The sequence below is a fragment of the Tigriopus californicus genome, chromosome 1 (genome assembly GCF_007210705.1).
Source record: "Tigriopus californicus strain San Diego chromosome 1, Tcal_SD_v2.1, whole genome shotgun sequence".
NCBI lineage: Eukaryota > Metazoa > Arthropoda > Copepoda > Harpacticoida > Harpacticidae > Tigriopus > Tigriopus californicus.
The window spans coordinates 13,340,995-13,366,254 of record NC_081440.1 but is presented as its reverse complement, the minus strand read 5'-3'; the positions used below and the strand labels follow the sequence as shown (position 1 = coordinate 13,366,254).

General features: G+C 42.0%; 2 protein-coding genes and 1 long non-coding RNA gene across 6 annotated transcripts; all 3 read left to right on the top strand.

Annotated features, from left to right (window-relative positions):
- The first annotated feature begins 4,873 nt into the window (after positions 1-4,873).
- On the top strand, positions 4,874-12,243 carry LOC131881737 (N-acetylated-alpha-linked acidic dipeptidase 2-like). Of its 4 annotated transcripts, none has more exons than XM_059228701.1 (8): positions 4,874-5,037; positions 6,122-6,320; positions 8,409-8,716; positions 8,786-9,095; positions 9,170-9,410; positions 9,475-9,708; positions 9,775-10,162; positions 11,316-12,243. In XM_059228701.1, exons 2-8 carry the CDS (start codon positions 6,222-6,224, stop codon positions 12,205-12,207), a joined length of 2,472 nt encoding a protein of 823 aa, XP_059084684.1. In that variant the 5' UTR covers positions 4,874-5,037; positions 6,122-6,221; the 3' UTR covers positions 12,208-12,243. The 4 variants fall into 4 exon arrangements, with proteins under 4 accessions (XP_059084684.1, XP_059084677.1, XP_059084691.1 ...); XM_059228694.1 differs by having other exon boundaries at positions 6,027-6,320; XM_059228708.1 differs by lacking the exon at positions 4,874-5,037 and adding an exon at positions 5,115-6,053.
- A 37-nt stretch (positions 12,244-12,280) lies between these two features.
- LOC131881766 (uncharacterized) lies at positions 12,281-14,883 on the top strand. Its single transcript, XM_059228720.1, has 3 exons — positions 12,281-12,886; positions 12,965-13,166; positions 14,093-14,883. Exons 1-3 carry the CDS (start codon positions 12,774-12,776, stop codon positions 14,321-14,323), a joined length of 546 nt encoding a protein of 181 aa, XP_059084703.1. The 5' UTR covers positions 12,281-12,773; the 3' UTR covers positions 14,324-14,883.
- A 6,944-nt stretch (positions 14,884-21,827) lies between these two features.
- Positions 21,828-23,944, top strand: LOC131879674 (uncharacterized). Its single transcript, XR_009373172.1, has 3 exons — positions 21,828-22,740; positions 23,415-23,477; positions 23,535-23,944. It is a non-coding gene; the product is annotated as an uncharacterized LOC131879674 (long non-coding RNA).
- Positions 23,945-25,260: the final 1,316 nt, after the last annotated feature.

Genomic DNA, 25,260 nt, shown 5'->3' with positions numbered 1-25,260 from the left:
GATGGTCCAAGGTGGTCCAAGGTGGTCCAAGGTGGTCAAGGGGTCCGGGGGGGTGGGTGGTCTCTGGTCGCTGGATTCGCGGCCGGATCAACCCAGATTTGGCGTCCGGCTTGTTTTGAGCGGGAAATCGGTCCGTTGTTGTGATTATTATTACGGATCACCACAAGGCAGCGTGACGAACGGATAAATGTCACGACCAAGGGCCGGTAAACGTTATTCTCCACCGATTAGTTGGCGTGCTACTTTTTTTAAATCTTAACCTAACCTCATCAAACCTAATCTAACCTGACCCAACCTAACCTTATACGATATTAATAACCCTTAAAGTCTCTATCTAAACCTTTTAACATTTTGCCCCAATTTAAAAATGAGCACCGCCAACTAATCGGTGGAGAATAACGTTTATCCTAGGGGCCACGGGATCAGAACGATCAGAACCATGAGAACCCAAGAAGGGTGACGACCCTTTCCCGTTTATCACGGGACAATCTGAGGAAACGTGAGGCTCAACAGAAATTGCCATCTTTTTTGCTATTTCCATCTAGCATATTATGAACAATGAAAGGGCTCAAATTGTACTTGCTCTTAACTACTCGGAGAGTGTTCTTGGTTTTGAATCTTGTTGCATTAGCTACTTTATTCGGACATTTAGGCAAGCTCTGGTACCAGCTACTGATGTGAAGCAAGCACCGACAGGGCAAGTAGTCCGGTGCTTAACTTGCCCAGCAGGAACTTGCCCAAACTTGGGTTTGTACACAGACACTTGCCGGGAAAATGGTGTGGCCAAATTTACGCAAGAAATTCTATATCAGGGCAAATTAAATTAGCTTATACAAGAAAGCAATAATGTGCACCAACAATGACGCTGCAACGTGGCTTTGGTTCAATAACTGGTTTGTTTCTGACAATCTGACTTGAACTATGAACGAAAATTCCTTATTTTGCGGTTTCCTCAGCTAACCGTCAGGGCTCCTTAACATATTAGCGATCCCTGCTTGGGTTAAGCGTGCCCAAGTTCTAGTACTTGGGCAAGCTTTGCTTGTAAACAAGTAGAACTTGGGTGTCTGTGATGATTGCTACTTGCCCTTTCCCATCAGTAGTACAGCAACAAATTGCCTGCCAATGCAGTGATGCAAAATTGGCGTTTCAAACTAGCTTGAACGAAGCTGACCTTTCGTCATATAGCAATGCGAAAGAAGGGTCAGCTTTTCAAAAACGTGTTTGAAGCCCCAAAGTTGCATCACTGACATTGGTACCAGCAACCAAACGAACCTGCCACAGCTTGCCTACAGTAAACGTCCCCATTGTTTGCATCTTCTCAATCAAATGGACTGGAGACCTAATTCACTGCCATTGGCAAGCAGGGAAAATCCTTCTTTGGCTTGAGTATGATGCATCAAATTTCCAAAGCATCCACATCTCCACGACCTAAGGCATAGGTTGCTTCAAAGGGAAACTTTACCGGCTTGACAATGTTCATACTATTTTTCCGTCATGACTTTTGCGTCATTGTTTCAAACCCTCAACAATCACTTCCACATCCAGGGTCTCAATCTTGACTCCTCAAAGCATTATGATGCAATATATTTTGAACAGTTGCGGCAGGATTAAATGCCAATGCTCATTATTAAAAAATGTTTGACACAAAGTCTTCAAATGTTACCCGTTAGGACTGCTTGAAGCGAAAAAATACAATTACTTTAGTAGAAGTATGGTCTTAATGGAGGAAAACCGTACGATATGGGTCATCTTAATCTTAGGGAATAGTTATAAGTGACACCATTAATTTTTATTTTTTTGAGAAACGGTTGTGTAAGGAATCGTACTATTGTTGACCAGAGTAATTGTAACTGTAATTCGTTCCTTTTATTGAGGACCGACTAATGAATGGCCTGGTTATTCTCTAAACTGAATTTGTTTAAAAGTAACGGCAGTCAGTTGGGCATTGCTTCAATTTGTAATTGCGCTAATGTGGCCAAATTTCAAATGTGCTATGTGTCAAGTTGACCGATGTAGCACCCCCTTTTGTACCATTAAGTTTATTTACAGCCGTCAAAATCCATTGCATTATGAGTTATGCATTATTACGAGTAAGTTCCTGGCATATTCCATCAAAATCAAGCGGATCAAGATTCGAATTCTTTATGGAGTCAAAGTGGATGTTCCTTAACCTTCATTTGTCATTTCTTATTACTACTGGCTCAAAATACTTTTAATTAAAGCTCATTTACCAAGTATATGAACACTTATAGCAGGATACACGTAAACACCTATAGAATTGACTTCTTCAGTTAACAATGCCTTAACGTGACTTAAACGGTCACATTCTTCGTTAATAAAGATGAGCTAGGTAAGTCTGAAAAGTCATGGTAAAAGGCCAAATTCTTTGATATAGGTGCAGAACTTTAACTTTATTTTCAAATAAAAGTAGCAGGTCTAACACTTTCGTGGTTTTTCTTTCTGGTTCATGTTTTTTGCCAAATACTATTTTTGAGAGAGGACTCAAATGGTAAAGACTACCTTAAGAACAAAATACACAGTATCTTCCGCATGATGTATTGTTACTGTTTTCGTTTAGAGAAAGGTTGACAGAGTAACATCTCGTTAAGTTAAGACAAAAGGCTCAAGAAGTACCAGTAATTTCATTGAGAATGGAATTCTACAAACCAGAAGTCCAAGTTTCAGATTGGAAGGTAGCTAATCAAATACAAATCTAGTGTTTACCCGATCAGTCTAAGAAGTACGGTGAATGGCTTCCAGATGTCAAAATGGTTGATATCAAACAACAAGCATGGCAAAATCTAAAGCAACTTGTATTATCCATTTCCCCTCATACTCAATGAGCGTACATTGATTGCGAGGTCCTTAAATTATTCATTTTTATCTTCTCTGCACTACTTGATCATATCTCCCTCGTTTTAATGAAATGGATATCTTTCCTCGTGATCTCTAGGGTTCGGAAGAAAGTGCCACACTTTGGGCAAAACTTCATGTCCTTAACTTATTACTTGAAAAGGGCACAACATAGCTTTGAATATTTAAGTTTAAAAAAAACTTTAACAAAGGCTATTTTTGTGAGGTTCAATGGTGCTTTTGGAACTCACAATATGCGTGAATATATTCCTAGATAGCAAGAAGAAAAAAATGACCAATATTTTGTCAGCATTTGCAAGGAAAAAAAGAATTTTTAGAAATGGTCATGCTTACTAAGTCCAAAAGTTGCTTGCATCAGGCAACTATTTGAGACCATTCTTGTTGTACCTTCACTTTAGTTTTTCCACATAATTCGCTCAGCAGAATATTTGCATGATTATAATCGACTTTAGAAGCAACAATTTCCACCATTTTTTTTAAAAGATTCTTTGAAGAAACCTTTTCATTTTTAGTTTGAAGGTAAAAAGCCCAGAAGATCTTCAAGCAGAACAAGCAAAACGTAAAAGCTAAAAAAATGCAACAAGGACAGGACTGGTCATAAATTGCCAAACAAGTACTGTAGGTTCTAGTTGGGAAGTTGACGTGGTGGATGACTAGCTCCTTCCTCGTTCATCAACATAAACAAGCTTTGAATCCAGTACCTACATACGTTTATGCCATCTTGTCACAAGCGATTCATCATACCATGGTGCCAAAACTCGATGGTCCGAAGTGAAATTCAGGAAACCACCTGCCTTTTGATTTGTATTCCCCTTCGATCTCCGGTAACACTAGCTGGTCCTACCAAACAACGACATGGTCGAAGATTGGCCATTGTTCTTCTAATTCCCCTCTCCTAAATGAGCACGCTCCACCGGAACGAGAATCGAACCCCCCTCCCTCTGTCTGATTTGTAGGGAAGCCGGCGTGAGTGCGTCGAGGCTCGAATTATTTGGACATTTCTCCTCGATCCACTTGGATGGTCTGGGAAACAACACCTTGACTTTGTGCAGCAATGGAGAAACTTGTTTTAGTTTTGAGTGACGAAAAATTCAGCAACAACGGGATCCCTAGCAACTGAAAATTGATTGATTGTGATCGAATCAAAATTCAAGCCTGACCTGGAAACGCTTCATCATGTCTCCCAAATTCGGCTACGTGAATGTAAATCACGTTGTCGTTAGGGTCTGACTGGAAATTCTTTTTACACAATAGCTCCGCAAGAGTTCCCCAGAAAACTGTTTTAGCTCATACGTGGAACGAACCAGGCGCTCGTCACATGTGTCATGTACACAAAAATGACTCATATGTGATTCGCCGCTCTACATCAAGTTGGTTCCACAACGTACTTCATCAATTGCAACTGGAAGTAATACTTTGGTAGAGGATATATGACATACTTTTTTTCACGTGAAAGAGAATACATTCGAATCAATCGGATAACAATCATCCCAGCATCATTGTGGCACGCGTTTGCCCTCTCCAATCCCTTTGTTAGCTCTCCATCTCTGTACAAGTACATATTCCAGTACTGTTCTGTGTTTGGTCGCTAGATAGAAGGATGTAACATCCACGAAATACACACACTCACACATATTCCTAATCAGTGGCAGGTTTTTCAATGAATCTTCCGGCTTCTTTGGCCCGTCCAGAACGCCGATAAAAGCATTCCCTGGGCCAGCCCTGCCTCTCAAATCATCTGGAGGGATCTCCTAATGCTCTTTGTACGTACTACATACTACATAGCCTCGGTGGAGCCCTTTGCGACGGAACTGTCCGTGTTCAGGGCCCAAGTGCAGCTGAGAATCGACCGAGAGGCAAGCCGAAGAGGACCAGGAGGGGTCCGGTGGAGAAGGAGAGGAAGGAAAGGAGGAAGAGTGGCCAGAAGAAATTCAAGGGCCCAACACACACGCACACACACACGCACACGCACACATAGGGCATTATACACACCTTTATCCGATCCTGGCGTCCAAAGCAAGTCTGGATTTCGAAAACACCTTCAATCTGCCAATCCTGGCGAAGTGACAAGCAGCTTTTGGAGTGTGTATGAGTGAAAGAATGAACTAATAGTGAGTGAGACAGATACAGCTTATCAAGATCATAATCACGATTTACTATAAGGTAAGAGCATAATTTCAAGGGGTTATGTTTAGCATAGGTGGTGGTGGTGATTGGAGGGAGTGGAGTGGAGGGTTGGGGCTTTGGTCTGTGATGAAAAGCTGAAGATTTTTGAAAACTGGAATACTGTTAATAACATATTTGATATTAGACCACTAGCTTATCATCTATTGCCTTTGTTGGTCCATCCATTTCTTAGAAGCTAGTCATGAATGTTGAAACCCTAAACAACATGAAAGCCAGGATTTACTAATTGGCTAGTACGTTTTAATCGATCAAGACGAAATCATTTCCAGTATTTACCAACAACTAAGTATTAAAACCTTTGTGGAAATTGACCCCAATAGCATTCTTAAACCCGTATTTTCATACCACAATTACGCCTAAAATCAAGTTCCGGAACTTGGAGATGTACCATGACTTTAAAAAAATGTAGTATGTCGACTCCCATCCAACTCAGCATTTCAGCAAACTTGGTCGATTCATTAAACGAGAAAAGGGAGTTCGCAATATCTCGTCTCCTTAATTAATTAATGGCAGAAAGTCCCCTTCTTCCCCGTTCTAGCCAAGTTTAGTCGATACCCTAGCATTCATTACTCATGGGAACGCACTCGAATGCTTTCCAATCTGCACAAAGCTGCATACAAATCTCCCCAATCCACGTCAGTCGTCACAAGTGTCGTTATCCATTCAGACCAGACAGACGTCCGCTTGCTGGTTTTTTTTTCATACAGTAGTACCTTTGATTTTCACACTTGAGCATTCAGCGCAATGCCGTAACTTTTGTTCAACCGAGTTGTTTTGGAAAACCAAGTCCATTGGTTTGGGTAAAGAACAGTGGATATTTCGTTAGGCGGGACGAGGAAAAAACCGCCAACGGAAGTGAATTTTTTTCCGGCTCGCTTCACGTTGCAGTTAGACAGAACCAAGCATGCCTTGTTGGTACCGGAATGGTTCGTGGGAAAGATTAATGACGTTTTCATCTCATCCAGCAATTCTTCAGATCTCAAGACGTTCTGGTGTCGTTCAGAACGTTGTTGACTATTGAGGCGGGATTGGCGTGATCGTGACTTTGTGTGAATTTCAGGCAACATTGGCCATGCGTTAGGCATTGCGTTTTAAGGCGAGGTTCCTCATATATTGCGAGAGTACAAGCCCAAGTTTCGGACATCTCTGCCCCAATCATCATGCCGAGCCCGTTACGGTCCAAAGAGTCGGGCTCTTTTGCTTATACAAGATGGGAAGCCGTGGAGAGTGAAGACACCACAGACTCACCAATCACAGAGGTAAGAAGATCAGAAGATTAGTTGATGTACTTACACTAAAGAGCTTTTTGCTTTTCCGTGCTTTCTGCATAGTATAGCGATTCATGTTGAACCATAAACTTAATTAAGCTAGAGGTTTTGAGTTTGAATTAATGACATTGATTCTTTTGATTGGACCAATCTCAATGAAAGATATTGAAAAAAATGTGACGTGAAGTGAGCTAGTCTACAAACAAACGAAGGATTGGGTGAACTTTAGGGGCTTTAAATGCCAAGCATCTTTGTCATCAAACAACAAATGAAAATGTTTTGATGAAGCCCTCTGGGATTGTAGAAGAACGATCACGAAAAAGGGACCTTGATAAGAATCTGAACAACATTGCCGCAAATACAGCATGCTTGACTTCAAGTTATAATGAGACTTGAGATTGGGAGCTGGTTCCAACATGTTTTCTTCTAACAACGCATTTATCACAAACTTGGCGGTTTCTACTTATATACATTGGTCAATATGTTGTACATATTCTTTGAGCAAGGATCTGAGAATCAAATGATTTCTTTTGTTTCCTTTCAGTAAGTGCCTGGCTTGAAAGGCTACAATCGTTAAATTTAGGTTTCTAGATTGAACTAATTACGTACCTGACCCTCACCTCTGAAGTCATGTAGTACAGAAACACATTTTTCTTACGAGTCAGATGAAAACATTGTATGACATCAAAAGGACCTTTATTCAGGAGCTGCAACTGTTGCTTTTCTTCTTTTGGCGCCTTGGATGTACTGATATGATTGAGGTACACAAGAACGCACGTGGAACTGGTTTGCTCTAAGGATCAAAAACCCAATCCTGATTCGCTCTAGTTTGTCAAAAAGTGTTGCACGTTCGTGTAGAATTCTGAAATTCATGGATGAGATCATGATTACTGATTTTTGATATTTCAATTCATGAATTTAAGTGCTTCTAATAAAGCTTATATTTTAATAATAGGGGATTCGTACACAGTGGATTTTTTCAGTTGTCATTCAGTCATATTAATCAGTGTAGAGAGTGAAATGTCATTTATTGAAACATGAAATTCTTCAGGAAAATTTCGTTCTTTTTGGGCCGCATCCTTCTAACTTGCAGTTCATTTTTTGTCAGAGTCACAGTTCGACCTTTCTTGAGCACAGATTGAGGTGTCTTGCTTTTGACAATAAAATGAATTCCTTTGTCAAAAGACGTGCCTTTTGGAGGAAAGTCATTTTGAATTCGAAATTTGAGGCATACGAAATGTTGTGGAAAAACGGATCTTTAGAAATTCTGCAATTTTTCTTTAGACCCAGAACAATACGGCTTTACTATTTGGATATTGAGAAAAAATCAAGTTACAAAGGAAACATAGTTTCCATATTGGGTTTTTACCTTCGTCCTACTGGCAACGAAGGGATTTTTCTCGAATTAAGGATAATTCGATTTAATTATATCACAAGGTGCGAAGCCTAATGACTGTAGTGTTAAAATAAGGGACATAATTGTTGCGATTAAAATCCTTTACTTTGCCTTTTAGGAAAAAAATATCAGGCCTTGATTTCAAAAATAGATAAATAGACATAGAGAACAAAATACCATTCTCCTGTCCATGAATACACTTATACACTTAATATATTTTCTTTGAATTTATCCGTGAAACATTGCCAGCACAATAGAAAGGTGTGATCAAAATTGACATACTCATTTTGCGCTAACGACTAATCCCATCTCACCCAAAAAATTCAGTGGCATTGGGACAATGAGATAGCATTCCAGATCAACCCTACATTCAAGGGCGAGCTCGGTCTGCCAACTCAAATCCGTTGATAGACCAAATATCATAAAAAGATTGAAAGGTAATAATGAATAGATAAATCAAAACCTTTCATTTTAGTAGTTCTGGGGATTACATTCCCTGTAGCGGTTAGAAAAGCCCGTGAAAAAACAAAGAAAAGTAATAATAATTAATTAATTAAAGAAATCGAACCCACTGGCATAAATTCCAGTCTGTAATTTCAATCTCCAACAGACTCCTTTCATGGATCCTTTGCGTTATGTACCTGCAAAATCTATTGACAGCTTTTGTGCATTGCTCTTCGCAGACGCCATTCTACAGCTTTGAAGAAGAAGTACCTGCTACCTCCACCGCCACCCCCGCCGTTCCATGGCCATTGTCCCCCAACAGGTTAACCAGGCCCTCAATGCCTAATGGGCACAGCCATGGAAGTCAAGGGCCCATCAGTCCCCGATTCGATGTGCAGAACAGTCGATGTTTATCCATCAGTATCCGAACAATGGTGATCCTTGTTATGTTGGGCGTGGGGGGCATCATTGGGTTTGTGGCGCGATGGGGCGTGCACCGATATTTTGTGGATCCTCAAGGACATTGCATGACTCCCATTCCGTTTCAGTGAGTTCAATGAGGGTCCAACAATTGTCATCTGAATATGATCAGCCATCACCTTTGTTTAATTCCCAGGTACAATGCAGAGATGGCCAAGCATGCCATTGACACCATCAGTTTCTCCAGCATACGAGACTTTTTCGAAGAGTTCACATCCGAAAATGATCATGAACTCGGGTCGATCGAGTCCTCAGACTATGCCAGAAGCATATCTCAGCTCTGGCGTGAGTTTGGCATTCAAAAAACCGAGTTGGATGTGGTCAAGACCATGATTCCAGTGGCCAACCTTCGAGACCACGGTCATGTCCCATGTGAGATCACGATCAAGGATGTCAATGGAACGACCGTTTGGAGCAAGGATCTCGATGCTGAATCCATGGCTCAAGTAAGCAATTCAATTTGGAGACGAACGAAGGCCCACCTATTTTCTTATTTTAACGTGACCTTCATGCCTTTTAGGTCAGCTATAGCGCAAGTGCCATTGGTCAAGGTCAACTTATGTACGGCCACTACGGTCGATTCGAAGACTTCCACGAAATGGGCCTGAATTTCAGCGGATCCGTGGTGATCATGAAACTGAGCCAGCTTTATCACGTGGGAAGCATGGTGCGAAATGCCCAATATTTTGGGGCCAAGGCTGTGATCTTGTTCCCCGATCCGGTCAATCATCTTTTGACGGGAAATGTGTCAGAAACGAAAAGTAGGATCCTCGAATTACTTCTTTAAAATCACGCTTCCTCACTGATTGTATCGTATCGTTCCAGTTAAAATATCTCCCAACGAATCTCTGAGTGCTTCAGCCAAGCTATTTCCAGGAGACCCCTACAGTCCGTATTTTCCTGGCAAGTCCAAGGAATCCATTCCTGATATCCCTGTGATCAGCATTACCTTTTCCGAGGCTCAAACACTCCTGTCGAACTTCACCAATGCCTACAATCTAACCACTCTGCATACCTATGGATTGCCATTGGACACCCAATGGAACATGAATTTCACGGGTAAGGCCTTTGGAACATGACAGGCTCCCCAAGAGACATACATTCAATCAGGCTTGTTTCCATCAGCAATGGTCGAAGTCAATCTAGATTACGAGAAGAGAAGCATCCGAAACGTCATTGGAACCATCCCTGGAGCTTATGAACCAACCCGATACATAATCATTGGAGCTCATCACGATACTTGGTGGAAAGGCTCGAGTCAAGCTGGTTTGGGGCACTCGGTGCTGATGGAATTGGCCAGAGTGTTCGGATATCTCCGACAACATAGTTGGAAACCTGGTCGCAGCATCATATTCGCTTCTTGGGACGGGGAGGAAATTGGTCAACTCGGTTCCACATCCTGGATGAATAGTCACTCCAAAGAGTTGAACACGCGTGCAGTGGCCTATATAAACTTGGACTATGTCCTAACGGGCAGTTCCACCGTCCATATCGCTGCCACGCCCTTATTCAGGTAGGAAGCGAGTATAATTTCCACCTTTTCCGTTATCCGATAAGAGCATGGTTAGCAAAATAACTGAGGGTGGTGTCATCATTTACATATATCTTGATTAATATTGAATGTGTCGAAATAAATCGGCACACCAAAAGTAACAAAAAGCATAGCTACCAAACCGATAAGTTTAACACACCAATAAATAAACTGGAACACCGATAAGTGAAATGACGCACAAACTAAAAAGCGACCCAAAAGCATGTTTTGACACCCAAAGGAATAAGGTGGCACCCAAACTCAAGAATGCCAAGCGTCATGCCAAGGATTTGGCTCGTCACTTTTTGCGGGAGAATGGTGCTTTTTGCATGAAGGAATGGGTAACATTGACGATTTTTGAATTGATTTAGCTCTCTCAAATAAGTGATTAGTACCCACTTGGGCATTCTTCGGATCAAACTTCTGAAGTCATGTCTCATGAATATGCTATTTTATACATTTGTTTCCTGACCTTTGTGTACTCATGTCTATCATACCCACATTGAATTTGGTCTTACATTGGCACCCGTTACGACCGAATCATTGTCATATTTTGAGTGCATTAAAGGTGATGAAAAGCAGCCATGAAATTGGGTTTTGGGTTCATATACCATCATTATCTTTCTTATTTATAAGATGAGTTTCAAGATTGAATCAAATTGCTAAAACGTACTCATGCATTGGGAAGAAGAGATAGTTGTAGTTGTTAATAGAGCAATGTTGCAATACGTAGCAGATAGGGATGAAAACACAAAAGACCTTCTTAGTTTAATCAATATACACAAAGCCCCTTCGGACTCGAGGATCTTTTATTACCGATGCAGGGGAATGAGTTCCCCGTAAGTCATAATTGACAAAATATTTGGTCACACAAAGCGTTCGAATTGAGCGGAAAGTTGGCCTGAGATTGTTGATAAAAAGCGATCTAAATGTCAATTAAAACTTATCAATGGACCATCTAGTGAATAGAATCGTCGAAGAGAGCACGGTAGCAGATTATAAAGGGTTGGTGCTTACTTTAGTACAAAGGAGGATTTTGAAAAGCTTCACCAACTTCTTATCTGAGTTCTAACATGCTTTAATATACCTAATAGAAGTGACTAAAGTATTCATTTTGACTCTCAATCTATTTCAGGGAGATCATAGAGCGAGCCGCCAAATCCGTGCCGTGCATTACCAAGAAAAACATTGATGACGATTGTACCCTCTTTTCCACGTGGATCGATGAGGATGCTGCCGCCACCAGCTTAAAATCGGACAAATTAATGATGAGCGATCCCCAACATTCTTTTCAAAGCATTCTAGGCGTCTCCACCATCGAAGTGGCCTTGAAGACTCTAGCCATGCCTTATCCTCACACCAACTCCAGCATGGACACGGTGAGTGCCATCAAGACCATCCTCGATCCCGAGTTCAAGCACGCCGCCTTAGTCGCCCGATTCTTGACGATCCTCTTACTTCAACTGACCATGACCCCGAATTTACCGGGTAGTGTCTCCGATTACGCCAATAAGATCCATTCTGATATCCACACCTTCATCCAAGTCAACGACAAAGACCTCGAGGAGCACGACGTCAACGTGGGGGATATGGTTGATGCTCTCAACAAGTTCGAGGTAGCTGCGTTTCGCTTTCATTCCACATACGACCCGAGTTTCCCCCTGGAGTTCTTGGGACATCATGAGTTCAGTGATCAATTGATGGAGCTTGAGAGGTCGTTCCTGCTTCCAGCTTCTTATTCGGAACTTTCCGGTCAGCCCATTCCACTCCTAAGGAGTCCATACAAACACATTATCTACGGTCCAGACCCGCTGAATCAGGGCATGAGTGTGCTTTTTCCGCAATTGAGCGGCGCCCTCAAATTGGCCAGGTACTTGAACACCACTGGCTTGTGGGACTCGGTTCGTCGAGAGGCATTTTTTGTAGTGGACGCCTTGGAATCTGCCTCTTGCGTCCTGGAAAATCATCTAGTTCACACCTATGTTGATGATGTTAATCATCCCATGCATCGCATGTACACAAGTTGAATCCTGATAATATATTTAACTACTTTTTACAAGTCATCTCGCTCCCGCCCTTCACCCGTGAAGTTCTTTTGTTTTTTCGAAAACACGCAAGTCCACGGAAATGGACGGAACCACGCAACGTACAAAAAAAACTCGAGAGTTTATTACACAGGTACCTATGCCAGCAGGGTTTTCCTACTTCATGTGACCTGCCTAGTTGTGACCCACATTCAATGTTGAAACCACGACCACTGAAAGAATTGATCCGCCTTAGACGGCAATAACTCGTAATGATATCCACTTTCCTCCGGACATCTGGGTAGAAATCTAAGACAAAGAGAGAAATGGTTTTCTCTCCAGTGAGAGCTAGGGGGTATGTAGGATATGGCGTAAAAGAGATTTACGTGCCACTAACAACTAACTTGGCAGGAGAAATCCAATCTCCGACCAAATAAGCGCCAGGTCACTCCGCACAAGGTACAAGGATATTCCAGCACACTCTTCAAGGCCCATCACGCGAAGTGCCAAGCGCATTTCTTTGGGTTCAGATTCGAAAACGATCTCAGTTGATCTACTCGTTTGTCAAAATGGCCAACATCTTGCGAGCGTTCCTCATTCTTAGCTTGTGCTACTTGAATTTGGCCGATGAATATCGCCATGGGAAGTTCTTATTTGAAAGTCGAACCACCACAGTCACGTCGTAAGTAGAACAATACTGAACATGCTCAAATACTGAAAAAGCGTGTATAACGATTAATGTGGGCGTGAATCTCCGTAGATTCACATCCACCACGACCGTCACAGTCACAAACACAGCCTCGTGTTTTACGACAGAGGATCCAGCGGCCGGGGCAATGATCACCCAATGTGCGGTTGGAAGACGGAGAAGAGCCTTGCAGTCCCTTCTTTCTGAGGAACCTCTTCAAGTGGAATTGAATGGAGACAAAGTAGACTACAATTCATTGGTCAAACCCAGCAAGGTAACGTCAGGCTTACTGATTGATTTTTCCAAACCAAATAACCAAACATTGGCATAACTACAAAAAATACTTTATTTGTTGATAATGTAAAGCTATAAAGAAAGTAAGAGACTCTTCAAAATCAAGTGAGAACGTAGATAGTAGTATCCAAAAACATTATTGTTTGAACATATGTGCCACAAATTCTACCATGTTTATCCAAGAGCTATTTTTGCCCAATAACTCTCCTAAACTACATATTGGCTATGCTGGTACGAGTATGGAATTATGAAAACATTTGCCTTAAACTTGTACCCAATTGGCCATTCAACTTAATTTTTTCCTTTAATTTCCTTTATTTTATATGGGGAATGAACAAAGCAAATTATACTGTGCCATAATGGTGTGAACTTTGTACACTTCAATGCATGGAGGACTCAGAACAACATAATAGTACAGCAAATTTGCTTTGTGCAAAGATATAACTAATATCAATACATGACTTTAATGTAGTTTATCAATCAACTCTGTACAGCTGAACACTTCATAAATTCATCATTGGTTTTTTTTCATCTTTTAATTGATTTTGTAGGACAAAGTGAATGCAAAATACTTTTTCAAGGGCTTTTGAAACTTATTCTCGCATTAGAGAGAAGAAAAAAAATCGTTTTAGAGCTTAACTTGCTTATTGTACATAGGTTCATTCATTAGTTGAAATAAAGATAGGAAGAACTGCTTTGAGGCCATTTTTTAGCTTCAAAACAAAACTATCGTCATTCATTTATTCATTTTGTCAATGAATTGATCTGGTTACTCGTTTTTAAATTAATCATTCGTTTTTTGATTTGTCAAATAAACTGAATATGTTCATTGGGCTACTACTTAATGAGTTCAAGTCAATGCCTTCTTCATCTGAAATTCATGCGAAAGACTGAATCATGTTCCAGACTTCCAAAGTCACTCCTGCTCTTGCTTTGGAGCCATCCAATTCCGATGCCTCGGGCAACTTGCGAGAAGGTCGCGCATTATTCGGTCCCATCGTGGTTCTCAGTAAATCCACAACCAATGTTGTTAGCACCGCGGTCATGACCGCCGACAACGCTGCCACTGTGACCGTTACCTTTGCTGGATGCACCCCTGCCGATGTTATGCAAGTGATTGGACCAGCGTGCGCCTGATGAGTGACCAATTATGGATCACCAACCCACTCCATATTGATAATTCATAGATCTTGTCTAAAGAAACACGATTTCAGTCTAACGGAAAGTTCAAGTAAACGCCTACACAAAACCTCATTTATTGGAGTGAGCATTGGAGTGTGATAAGCAAAAATAGCCCAAATGATAGATAATCTTTAGAACGTGTCGGTGTCTATGTTTTAGCAAATGTATACTAATTTGCTGTGAGTTAAGACCATATCTATCTGCAAGTTTTGGCCAGGCCTAGTTATGCACTGTGGTTATATTTTTTGGTTAAGTGTTTGCTCAAATGTCAAGACATGTAGATATGTTTTTCTTTGTCAAAGAGACAAAAGGAGCAACTTTTGTGAATTCACATGTTTAAAAGTAGCTCAGAAATAAAATATCTTAAGGTCCATTAAAATGCATCATTATCAAAAACGTAGTCAATCAGTATTAAACATACTCTTTGTTACGTATGTATTGACGTAAAATTTTATAACCTTCTATTCCGCAGATGCTTAGTTATTATAACTTAAAAGTTGCGTTTTACACTTTAGAAGATCGAAAAGTGGCCTTATCATGTTTTCAGTTATTTTCAAGGCATATGATTGTCTTTTTCAATAAACGACAAGAAATAACATTTTTCCACTTTCTTTACGATTTCTTTAAAGTTAAAAGTAGCAAAAACTGTCACTTAAAACTTACAAAACATGTAAAATTAGCTTCTTTTTTTTTAGTTAAGTGTCAAAAGCTACACTATTCTATCATGTTCCTAAAGTATTTGAACGATACATGTGACAGTCCAATTTTCAAATTTGTCACTTTCTACAATAATTAATTTCTACGTACTAACGTACTTGCATCTTTCAAGTCAGACTTGGACAAATTTTTAGATAGCATTCCAGATTCACCCTACATTCAAGGACTAGCTCGGTCTGCCAACTCAAGTTCGTTGGTAGACCAAATATCATAAGATTGAAAGGTAATAAATAGACGAATTATAACCTTTCATTTTAATAGTACTGGGGATTACATTCCCAGTTGCGGATAGGTAAGCCCGTGAAAAACTAAACCAAAAAAAAATTAACGATGTGATTATTCAACGTTGATGTAATTTTGTCAAAATTCAAGATCAAGCTTGATCAAAGTTGCAATTTACAAGTATGGCATCACAACTGTTAAATATTGATATCAAGTAAGTTTGAAGTTATATAGTAAACTATTTTCGTGTTTTTCTACCTGTTTCAAAAAAGTGAAATGTTTCCATTTATATTTTAGGCATAGAAAAAGCTTATTATATTTCTTGTCAATTGCTTTAAGATATAACCGGAGCAATTTGTAGTCCAATTTGATGCAGATTCAATCTTTGAACACAATATCTTATCATCTGCTTCATGGATTTGAATAAAATTCTAGTTGGAAACGCAACTAAGGTTACTCCCAACATCTAATGATCATGTTTTCAAAAATATTATCTCGTTGTAGGCCTTTAATGGATTAGTATCCTAATCTAAGTTATAATACGAGTTGACATTTTACAAGATTTGCTCGTTTTGTTTCAATAACAACGATAAATATAACATGTGCTAAAATCATGGTAGTTCTTGCAGCGATTGTGGCGCAGCCTGACTAGCTCACACAGCTGAAATTCGATCCGGTACATTACACGTCTCTCTCTTTGCCAAGAAATGAAAACAAAATTGTCTCACAAGAGGGAGATTTACAATTCAACGAAATTTGAAGCTCCAACTAGCTTCTATTTGGTGAAAACAGCAATCATTATTTATTTATTTTTTTAAAAGACAATACGTGTGATTGTAACCTTTTTCCTCATTTTGATTAACTTTGAATTTAAAAGTCCGTATGTTGGCACCAGGATAGCTTTAATACTTGAAAGTTCCACCATGAGACAGACGATAGATGTAAAGAGCATTTTCCCTGTTTTTTAAATAAATCTTTCATCACGCAATGTTCAAATTGTGGACGTAAGAAAGGCGCGTCTTAGGGAAAATGTTCCATTTGTCTGACCATCTTGACTGGGTAGAGAGCATTGAGCCAAGATAAACCTACTAATTGAATCGAGTCTCGCTGCCATTTATTTCCTCCCCATTTCCACCCTCCCCCAAACGTCCCAAGAATGCCGTCTTCCTCGTCTTCGACTCCTCCCTTTTCCCCATCTTCATCTGGTTCCTTGTTCCCTTTTCCTCATTCCATCCGCACGAACTTGTCACACCAAGAAAACTTTCCAAGATCCTTCTTCATTGACCTAAAAATCAAGTTCAAGCACAAATTTGGCACATCAGCTTTTTCCCTCCTTTCATCTATTTTAGGTAAAAATTCTTTGGTCCTGAAACTCAAAAAGCATTGCCTTTATTAGTTCTATGGTAGAAGCGCACTGGTTTGTTTCTCACCCAAAATTCAACGCTCTCATCCCACTTCACGGCTAAGCTGTCTGGAACGAAATGATCCCTTGAGGAGATCCTTATTGGCAATTAATCTTAACTGATAGACGAGGTGCACACATCATCATCATCACCTTCTACGCAATTCCCCCTACATGAAAGTGGAAAGAGAGAAGAAGTACGTACGCACATCAGGAGGAGGAAGGGGCGTGTTGGAACGACTTGGCTTCCCCCAATTTTGCACCTCGTTCTCTGCTTAATTTACAGATTAATCAAACCGAGCTTCAACAAAGGACTCGGCTGCTCGAAGTGTTAGATTCACAAATTAAAGACAGTCCAGGAAGGTCAGAGTGTTTTCTTTTAATATCCCACCTCCCATACCATTGCCCTGACTTTATGCCAAGGTTCCTTTGAACTCCCGGGCTAAGCTCCAAGCCAAATCTAGTCGCTTGCGTTCAAAAGCCTTCTGAATGGAGATGAGGAGTGGGGAACGTCTTCGAAAATCCATTCAATGTCCTCTTGTGAACTATCATGTTGTTTCAGAATTCCCCAGTCACTTGATTAGTGGGACATCAATATTTTACGCCTTGACATTCAAAAGCATGGAAACGTTAAGAAAAGCCGTTTTCATCCCATGATCCGAAAACCATTTCCTGAATGGCACTTTTGCCAACTGGTTCCACATTAACTTCCTCTGCGTTCCTTCTCTCTCTTTCTCGTCGCTCTTTCCTTTCTCTCCATTCAATTGCCCCAAATTGCTCCAAATGAGGAAGAAAGGGTTGAACAAACTGAGCGAGTAGCCTCCATCCATCCAACCAACCAAGCCACCGACCAAGGATTGGGATCTGCTTGCCAAAGCAAGGGTCACCATGTCCAGAGTCAGTGCCTCCTCGATTGGGGGGGTTGATCAAGGGGAACAATGCCATTGTGATCCCACTTTCAAGATGGGGTATTGATATAGAAAGTCAAGCGATTCCAATCAATCCGGGTCTTTCGATGGAACACGCTCAAGGGTTGTTGGTTCCTTGAAATATTTTGGAAATGGAAGAAGCAAACTAGGGAATGGTTATGCATCGGTTTAAATTCCGATATGTGGTGATAACCATCTTCCATCATCCATCATCATAGACGAGTCTCCCCTTGTCGTCGGTAAGATTTTGAGGATCATCCGCTTTGCGTGATGCCAAAGTTTTTGAGATTTAACACACGACGAACCTGGAGCCCAAACCCAACAGTTTGGTTGGCGTCATTCCTCCGTTCCAAGACGACTTCTGAGGAAACTTGGGTGGCCAGGGGATCAAATGAGAACTGGAAAACAAGGGTGAGATGAGGGATGAAAGTTTTTACCCACCCTTTTAGGGATTCGTTTGTCTAGAGCAAGTTTCAGATTGGGCACCAAGACGAATGAAAGCTCACTCCGGAAGAATGTGAATCTTACGAGTAAACACATGCACATAATAGAGTTGGGCATATTTACAAGGTGGCGTTTAAAGTACACTTCACTTATGCTTCATGTGGAATTGTGCTTTCATCCCAAAGTTGAAGGTGATTGATCCTGGTCTATCGAGCAACGGGTCCCGCTCTCCTTCACGCTTCAGACAGATCCTCCTGGCTCTACCTTTCTTCTTGAAGGATTTAAGGATTTCCACGCGATTTTAGAGCCAATCTCTTGAAAATAGGCGATGCTTATCTCTTTTTCTTCAGCGCTCGCCGCCATAACTCAAGGGATCTCTTTTCCTTTCCATTCCTCCACCGCCCAAAGCATGTCCTTTCCGGGCACTACGTAGTAGTGTTGCCGTATGTGCTCCAAGAATGGAACCCAAGATGATTGGTCGTCATGGAATATCGTAACACGATTTGGGTGGAACAGGTTGAGTCGGAGTCGCTCTCTTCAAGTCCATCTCAATTCAATTAACAATAGAATTTAAATGGCCATTTCTTATCGACGGGGAAGCAAACTTCCGTCTCTTTATGAGTGTCATGGAAATTGAACAGCTTTCCCAACACTAGCAAAATTAAAGACCCAAATTCCCCGAAGGTGCTTCAAATAATACGCTCCACACGATCCCGGAAGTTGGAGCTCTCGAGTTTACTAGTGCTTCATTTCAATTTCTTCCAGGGGAGTGCGAGACACTCGAAATTTTTGCTTGGGTGGCAAATCTGGTGGACTTCATGCCACATTTAAATTGTTGGGATGGAATTGGGGAAGACGAGAAAGGAGGGGAAGGAAGGGAAAGTTATTGTTTCAGCTCGCTCAATGACTTGTCTCGCTCAGCGAATAGTGGCGTTTTCGAAATTCGTTCAGATTATTATGCAGGAGATTAGCGGAGGAAGGTTTGGTGGAGGAAGGTTGCTGCAGCTTTTGGTCACTCAGGGTGACTCTGAGTCTGTGGCAAGAGGGCAATTGGACACAACTTGAAACCGATTGCCAACCCGGAATCTCCAGTCCAAAGAGTTTTGGTGCGATTTGGTCGGATGCGCAACATTGCCAAAGAAAATGAGGGACATTTCCAGACACCAAGCATAGGATAACTTCGAGCTAGGAGGAAGTACTCCCAATTTGAGATTCAGGTCTGGCCAATGTCGAGTTGACTTTGTGCTCGTCTCTGGTGAAGAAAATGCAGATCTTTCCAACAATTCCAATAGGTACTTTATATGAGCACAACGACATTACTCGAGTTCCAAGTCTGCAGTTTCTGCTTTTTTGCTTCGTCTTTATTCCTCCAACTCACTCAACAATCCCAGCCAATTTTCTACACAGATGTTCCGCTCGCGACATCGTGTTAAATTACAAGTGTAATCTTACATCGAGCAAGAATCCGTTGTTCCAACGTCGCAACGTGATCCAATTGGAACGTTCCCTTTGATGGCTGGGATTAACTATCAGCGTATTATACGCCTCTCGATGCTTAGATGTAACTTACTCGAACTAAGTGTGTTGTACGATATCATCGAAAATGCCGCAGAATTGGAGGCTTTTAACAGGCCTCTGGTTTGGAATTGTGCGGAAGGTGGGAGGCGGAGACTTCAATGTAGAATCTAAGAGGACAATCCCAGGATTTACGTTTCTATTACTCCCCAGAGGATTGTCATTCAAGGGCATTGACTCCAGGCTCAAAACTTGTCTTGGTTTTGCATTGCGTAGAGCGATCCCATGAAAGATGTGAATTGAGGATCCATGTTAGGATACCTAATCTTGCTTTGCCCATAGGTCTCTTTTGCTGACGATTATGGGGCTTAAATTTTGAAAAACATCGCACATCATTTGACCAAAAAATATTTAATGATAGAGAGGGATGGATTAAATTGTTGAGTAGTGTTTGCCATGGATGAATAGTGAGGACAAAGAGACCAATGGTGTGATAAATTTAAGACCTGATGGATAAAAGGAACACCCAACTGATCTTGTTCATCTGATAGAAAATTGCAGTGTTGGCAATAATCGCTTTTTTCTTCTTCTCTATTCTAAAGGAATCTGTGGACGGGCCAATAGGTTTAAGAATCTAGGATCCGACCAATCTGTGCAAATTTCCTGCCCCATCCCATCAACAGACTCATTCGTATTAAATCTTATCGCGGCTTCATCGTCCCATCCTGTTCCAGTCTCCGTTCCTGTTCAGCGAACGGCACTGGAACTACAGAGAAGTAATAGCTGTTGGAGGGATCCCCTCGGAAGTTCCAACCACCCTCTTCACGAGTGAAGAACATCGTAATCCTTATGGCGGATTGGCTGAAGAACACTTTTCCCCTCTTGCCCTTCTTCCTCTTCCTCTTCTTCCTTTCCCGTTCTTTTTTCCTTATAACCATGACGATTTCTTGCATACAGTATACGCTTTCCCTAAACGATGATTTGATTTTTCCCGCGATGAGCATACCCGTTTTTGGATGCAAACCATGGCGTAAAGTACCTTGAAATTACTTGTTATCATCTCTTTCGAAATATAAGTAATCCTGATGATGTACAATATGCTTAAGGTAAGAGCGTTTTTAATACGAAATAACTTCAAGTGAGCGCGCCTGTGCTTGTCAAGCAACCCATTCAACTTCGGTTCATACACCCATCTCTTAAAGCGAGATGTAAATCGAGGACCCTCCCCAAGGATGAGGAGATCTGGCGTGGAACCTTGTTCTTTGGGTCTCTCTTTCCGTCCTCCAGGAGGACCTGAGGAACACAAGCAATGGCGATGGCGGGGCGAACTCAATTCTTTTCCTTGCCCTCTCTGTTCTCTGTATGCTGGCCTTCCAAGTATCAAGATTCTCATTTCGCCTACTTATCGGCCCCTACCATGCTATAAACGGCTTAAAAATGGGCCCCCCAGCGAAGAATAATTGTCCAGATTTCTCCTAAAGAACTCCAACTTAATCCCAATGGAACGACGGAGTGAAGGGCCAAACCAAGGGACGGTGCCAAGACGAAAGTGTTCTAATTCTGGAACCAAAGTATGCAGATGAAAGTGGTAGTGGGTCATCTAGAAATCTTCGAGAACTCTCTCAAATTAAGAGGGCTTTCAAACTTGCAATCTAGCCTTGAGGCGACAGTTCTCCATCAACAAACCTTCCATCTCCCTCCCCACAGTACTGAACCACATGTCAGTCTTATCAACCCTTTGCCTCTCAAATTCAATTTGTCCTGTCTCTTGGCGATAATAACTTTTCGAAATGGCAAAGTGGTCCAGGCTGGGGAACCACGTGCTCCACCAACCCGGGAGAATGGGTCTCCCTCATCCAATAAGCCCAGGTCCAGATTCCCTCGCAAAATGTACACATGCGCCCACGGAGCCCACTCTCCCTTCAATACCAACCCCAATTTCTCACTCTCAAACACACCAGGCATTGGGACTACAAGTACTGGGACACTTGAAACAGGCGTCGTTCCCTCCTCGTACCCTCGTTTCTCCGTCATTCCTGTCTGTACCTCGGTTCGGTTCAACACCTGATACCCCAATTGGTTCCCGTCAAAAAGTTGTAAAACGACAATGTTTTCCCGAAGTTTGGAAGATGCTCTCTCTCTCTCTTTCCCTCCACTCTGGATAGGTCCTCTTCCCCCTTCTCTCTTGTCGAATTGGACAGTTCATTTTTTACGATGCAGGTTTCATGAAATAGTGAACGACTTTTTTTGCTTACCCGGCACTTACTTCTGTTCCTGTTTGCTTGGGGGACACACGTGGGACCAATGTTCACGCCTGTCTGACAACTATGGTAACTCTGGACCTCTCCGTCGGCTCTCCCCTTAGGAATATTAATTTTCAAATTTCCCGCTCTTTTATGGCTCAACCAACACCTCTGGCAGGCAAAAACCCTTCAAGTCTGTGTTCGATACAAAGTGTTTGCGTGTTTGCACTTTAATCTCATCAGGAGGGGCTATTTGCGAATTGGCAATGGTTCCACGTTCCATTGGACTACGACGTCATGCGGATGGAAGTGAATGGGTGCCTTGATCAGTAGGGTTTGTTCGTGGAGAATGGGCGCTCGCATCATTCTCGCCAGTTTTCCAAAAGATCCTAATGATCTCAAATTGTTCCCTTGCTCATGGCGTCTTCATCCGCCTTTAATTGAAACATTACCTTCCTCTCATCTAGAAGACCCCCTCGAACTCATTTCCCTCGTCATCGTCGTCATCATCATCCCTTTGGAACACCCCTCGGCTCAGTGTTTACCTATTCGAAGAACTCGAAGAAGTCCCAGGGTCCCTAAATTGGCCTCACTGTCAGACAAAAGGTCCTGTTTGAAATATCATCCTCCCCGGAGTCGGCTCAAAAAGCTAACCGTTTTGATCAAGCACGTAATTGAAACATTTCTTTCCGCCTTGCCAGTCATAAAGGTCCCATTCCAGTTATCCCAAAACTCTCTCTTCCCACTTTCGCCAACTATCCAACTATTGAGCGTAGGAAAAGCAATGAAGAAGAAGGGGGAGGCAGAGAGAGGGAACGGGTAAAGGCAGCCCGCCCAACTTCGAAGTCCCTACTTCCTGTTCCTCTCAGTGCGACCATTTCGCCAATTCTAAGCACCAAGGTACGTACCATGTACAATGGAAGGGTAGTTGAAGGCGTTGTGAGGGAGGGAGGCCGCCATGATGGCGATGATCATCATCATCTTCTCCGCCGTCGCCATGTTTTTGTATTCAGGGTGCGTTGGAAAAACATCTTGGCGAGAAAGAGTAGCACCTACCAGTGAGTGAGAGAAAGAAACTGAAAAGGGACGTGGAAGACGAACAGGGGGAGGAGTAGGAGGCGGAGGTGTGTGGAATTGCTTGGTGTTCCAGAATTCCCTATGAGGGTGTTTGCCACTTGTGCAATTGCAATCCGATTTGAATAAGATCTCCTTTCAATGGCATAAGTGTCCGTATGAACATGGACGCAGCCCGTGAAATAACTTGATTTGTGTGAGAGACAAAAAGCGACCCGGTCGGCTTTAGGAACCCTTGGATTTCAGAACCAAGGCGTATATCGGCTATAGACCTGCTCTTCATGCACAATACAATGGGCACTTGATCCAAACAAAAACAGAACTGGGAATTGGGAACTGTGGAGAAGGAGGGAGGGTAGGTGGTGGGAAGTAATCCGAAGAAGGATGTTGAGGGATTTTGATCACACACGTGGGGTAGAATGAACAATTCCAAAGTGCCCGAAGGAGAACTACCGCTTGAATCACGACCAATATCATCACGGTGGACCAACATGTTTCAGGAAGGACCGAACCCGTTGATCTTCAATAAAGGAACGCTTGATTGTACGCGTGCGTCATTCTTGGTAATGCTTTTTACCAACTCACTCGGTCCCCGGATGTTCATTATATCGTTTTTGCAGTTCACTGACCAACCCGGAAGGCAAGGGAGAACCCAGGGTGACCCATCCAAGCTAACGGCGTGTGAGAAAGGAACAAAGAGACGAAAAAAATAAGAGCCTCGTAAATGAACGTCATATTTCTGGTTCTGTGGGCCCCATTCCAGTCCTCTTCCTTCTCGTTCCTCCGACAGTCCATTTTAGGGATGTGCAAGATTTTCTTGATGCGAAATTTTGGTCTAGATACTTTTTTCGGAAACGCCTTTCATTTTTCTCTTACCTCGTATCGTATTATATTGAACGCAAAAAATAGATAAATTTCTCATGTGTGCCCAGAAATGGACAATTGATCTAACAATTTTCGGCAACTTCAATGTCCCTGCATAAATTTGACATGTTTGTAACAAATCGGATTAAAGATTGCATTGAAAAGGTCCTGTTTCAATCCAGTGTTATCATATGAATTCCTTCATGTATACTTTCATAAGCAATAATCGGTGTTTTAATTAAAAATGATCTCGAATACCAACCGAAAGTCATCTCGTAGCATCACTAGGACATCCTGACCCACTACTAAGCACCTTTGGTCAACATGGAGTGCAATGTCCATGGCCTCTTGCTGAGACATGAGGGACGATTTAGGAATGGAAAAGAGGGAACTCCGAGGGGAGAAACGAGGGGCTTTGCCCAGGGACACTCAGTTTGTCTGGCCAAACACGTACCAACACTTTTTAGCCGTGATTTCAGATGGGCGATTGTTTATGGCTTTCTAGAAGTCCTCCTGGGGGGGAGGGGAATCTATAAAGCAGTGACCATGGGTCGCTCGACCCATCTACAACGTTTGATTTCGTCGAAGTAAGTAGGGTCGTAAAAGATTATGACCAAGGGTCAACCCCCGTTCATATTTGGCACCCTGTGCTCATATACGACGCCAATAAAGCCCAACTCTTTGTCCACATTCGATGAATGAATATGGGTTTCGTCGAATCTGGCAAAAAAAAAAGAACTTTTAGGAATTCCGGACGCGTCGCGGAGTTTAGGCGAGCCCAACCTTAAGATTTCGGGCCCTGGAAGTTAGACTTGATACAAATTCTGCCCACACCAAAGTGAGAATAACCGTGGAAGAGAAATGGAGGCTGTCCTCAGCTCAGCTCTGGGGCCAGCCTCCATGGAACAGGATGGAACAGAATAGGGCGCCAGGAAGACGATGCTAGTTTCGGAGGCCCGTTGATATGTGCCTAGTATAGCAGTATACGTACAATTGAGTACGTTTGGCGGTAAGTTCCAAAAATTGGTAGTCTTGACTGTTCCTCTGGATTCTTTCCAAGTTTGGTCCCAGTCCTAACTCCACTCGAAGAGGGGGAAACGGAGAGAAATAATATTTTATTGGAACAATTGCGGAGATTGGAAAAGGACACAATGGGTTTGGGAAAGATATGAGTTTCATGTGGGACATATTGTTGGGAACATGGCAGTAAACCAAGAGTTAGAAGTCGGAGATTCTTCACAGCTTTGGGGTTTGGCAGCGATATTTCAACAGACAATATTTATGATGTACAAGTGGGAATGAGACATAACGATGCAAAATGTATGTATTCCAATTTTCGAATCAGAGGCATGGCGTTGTAGCTCTGCCCTTAAACTGACAAAGTATGCATAAAATGGCGCGATGAATGATGCATTGGAACAAATCAGCCGCGCCCATTTGGTATTGGCATCTCATACAATGAATGGTCTTCATAAGCTTGCT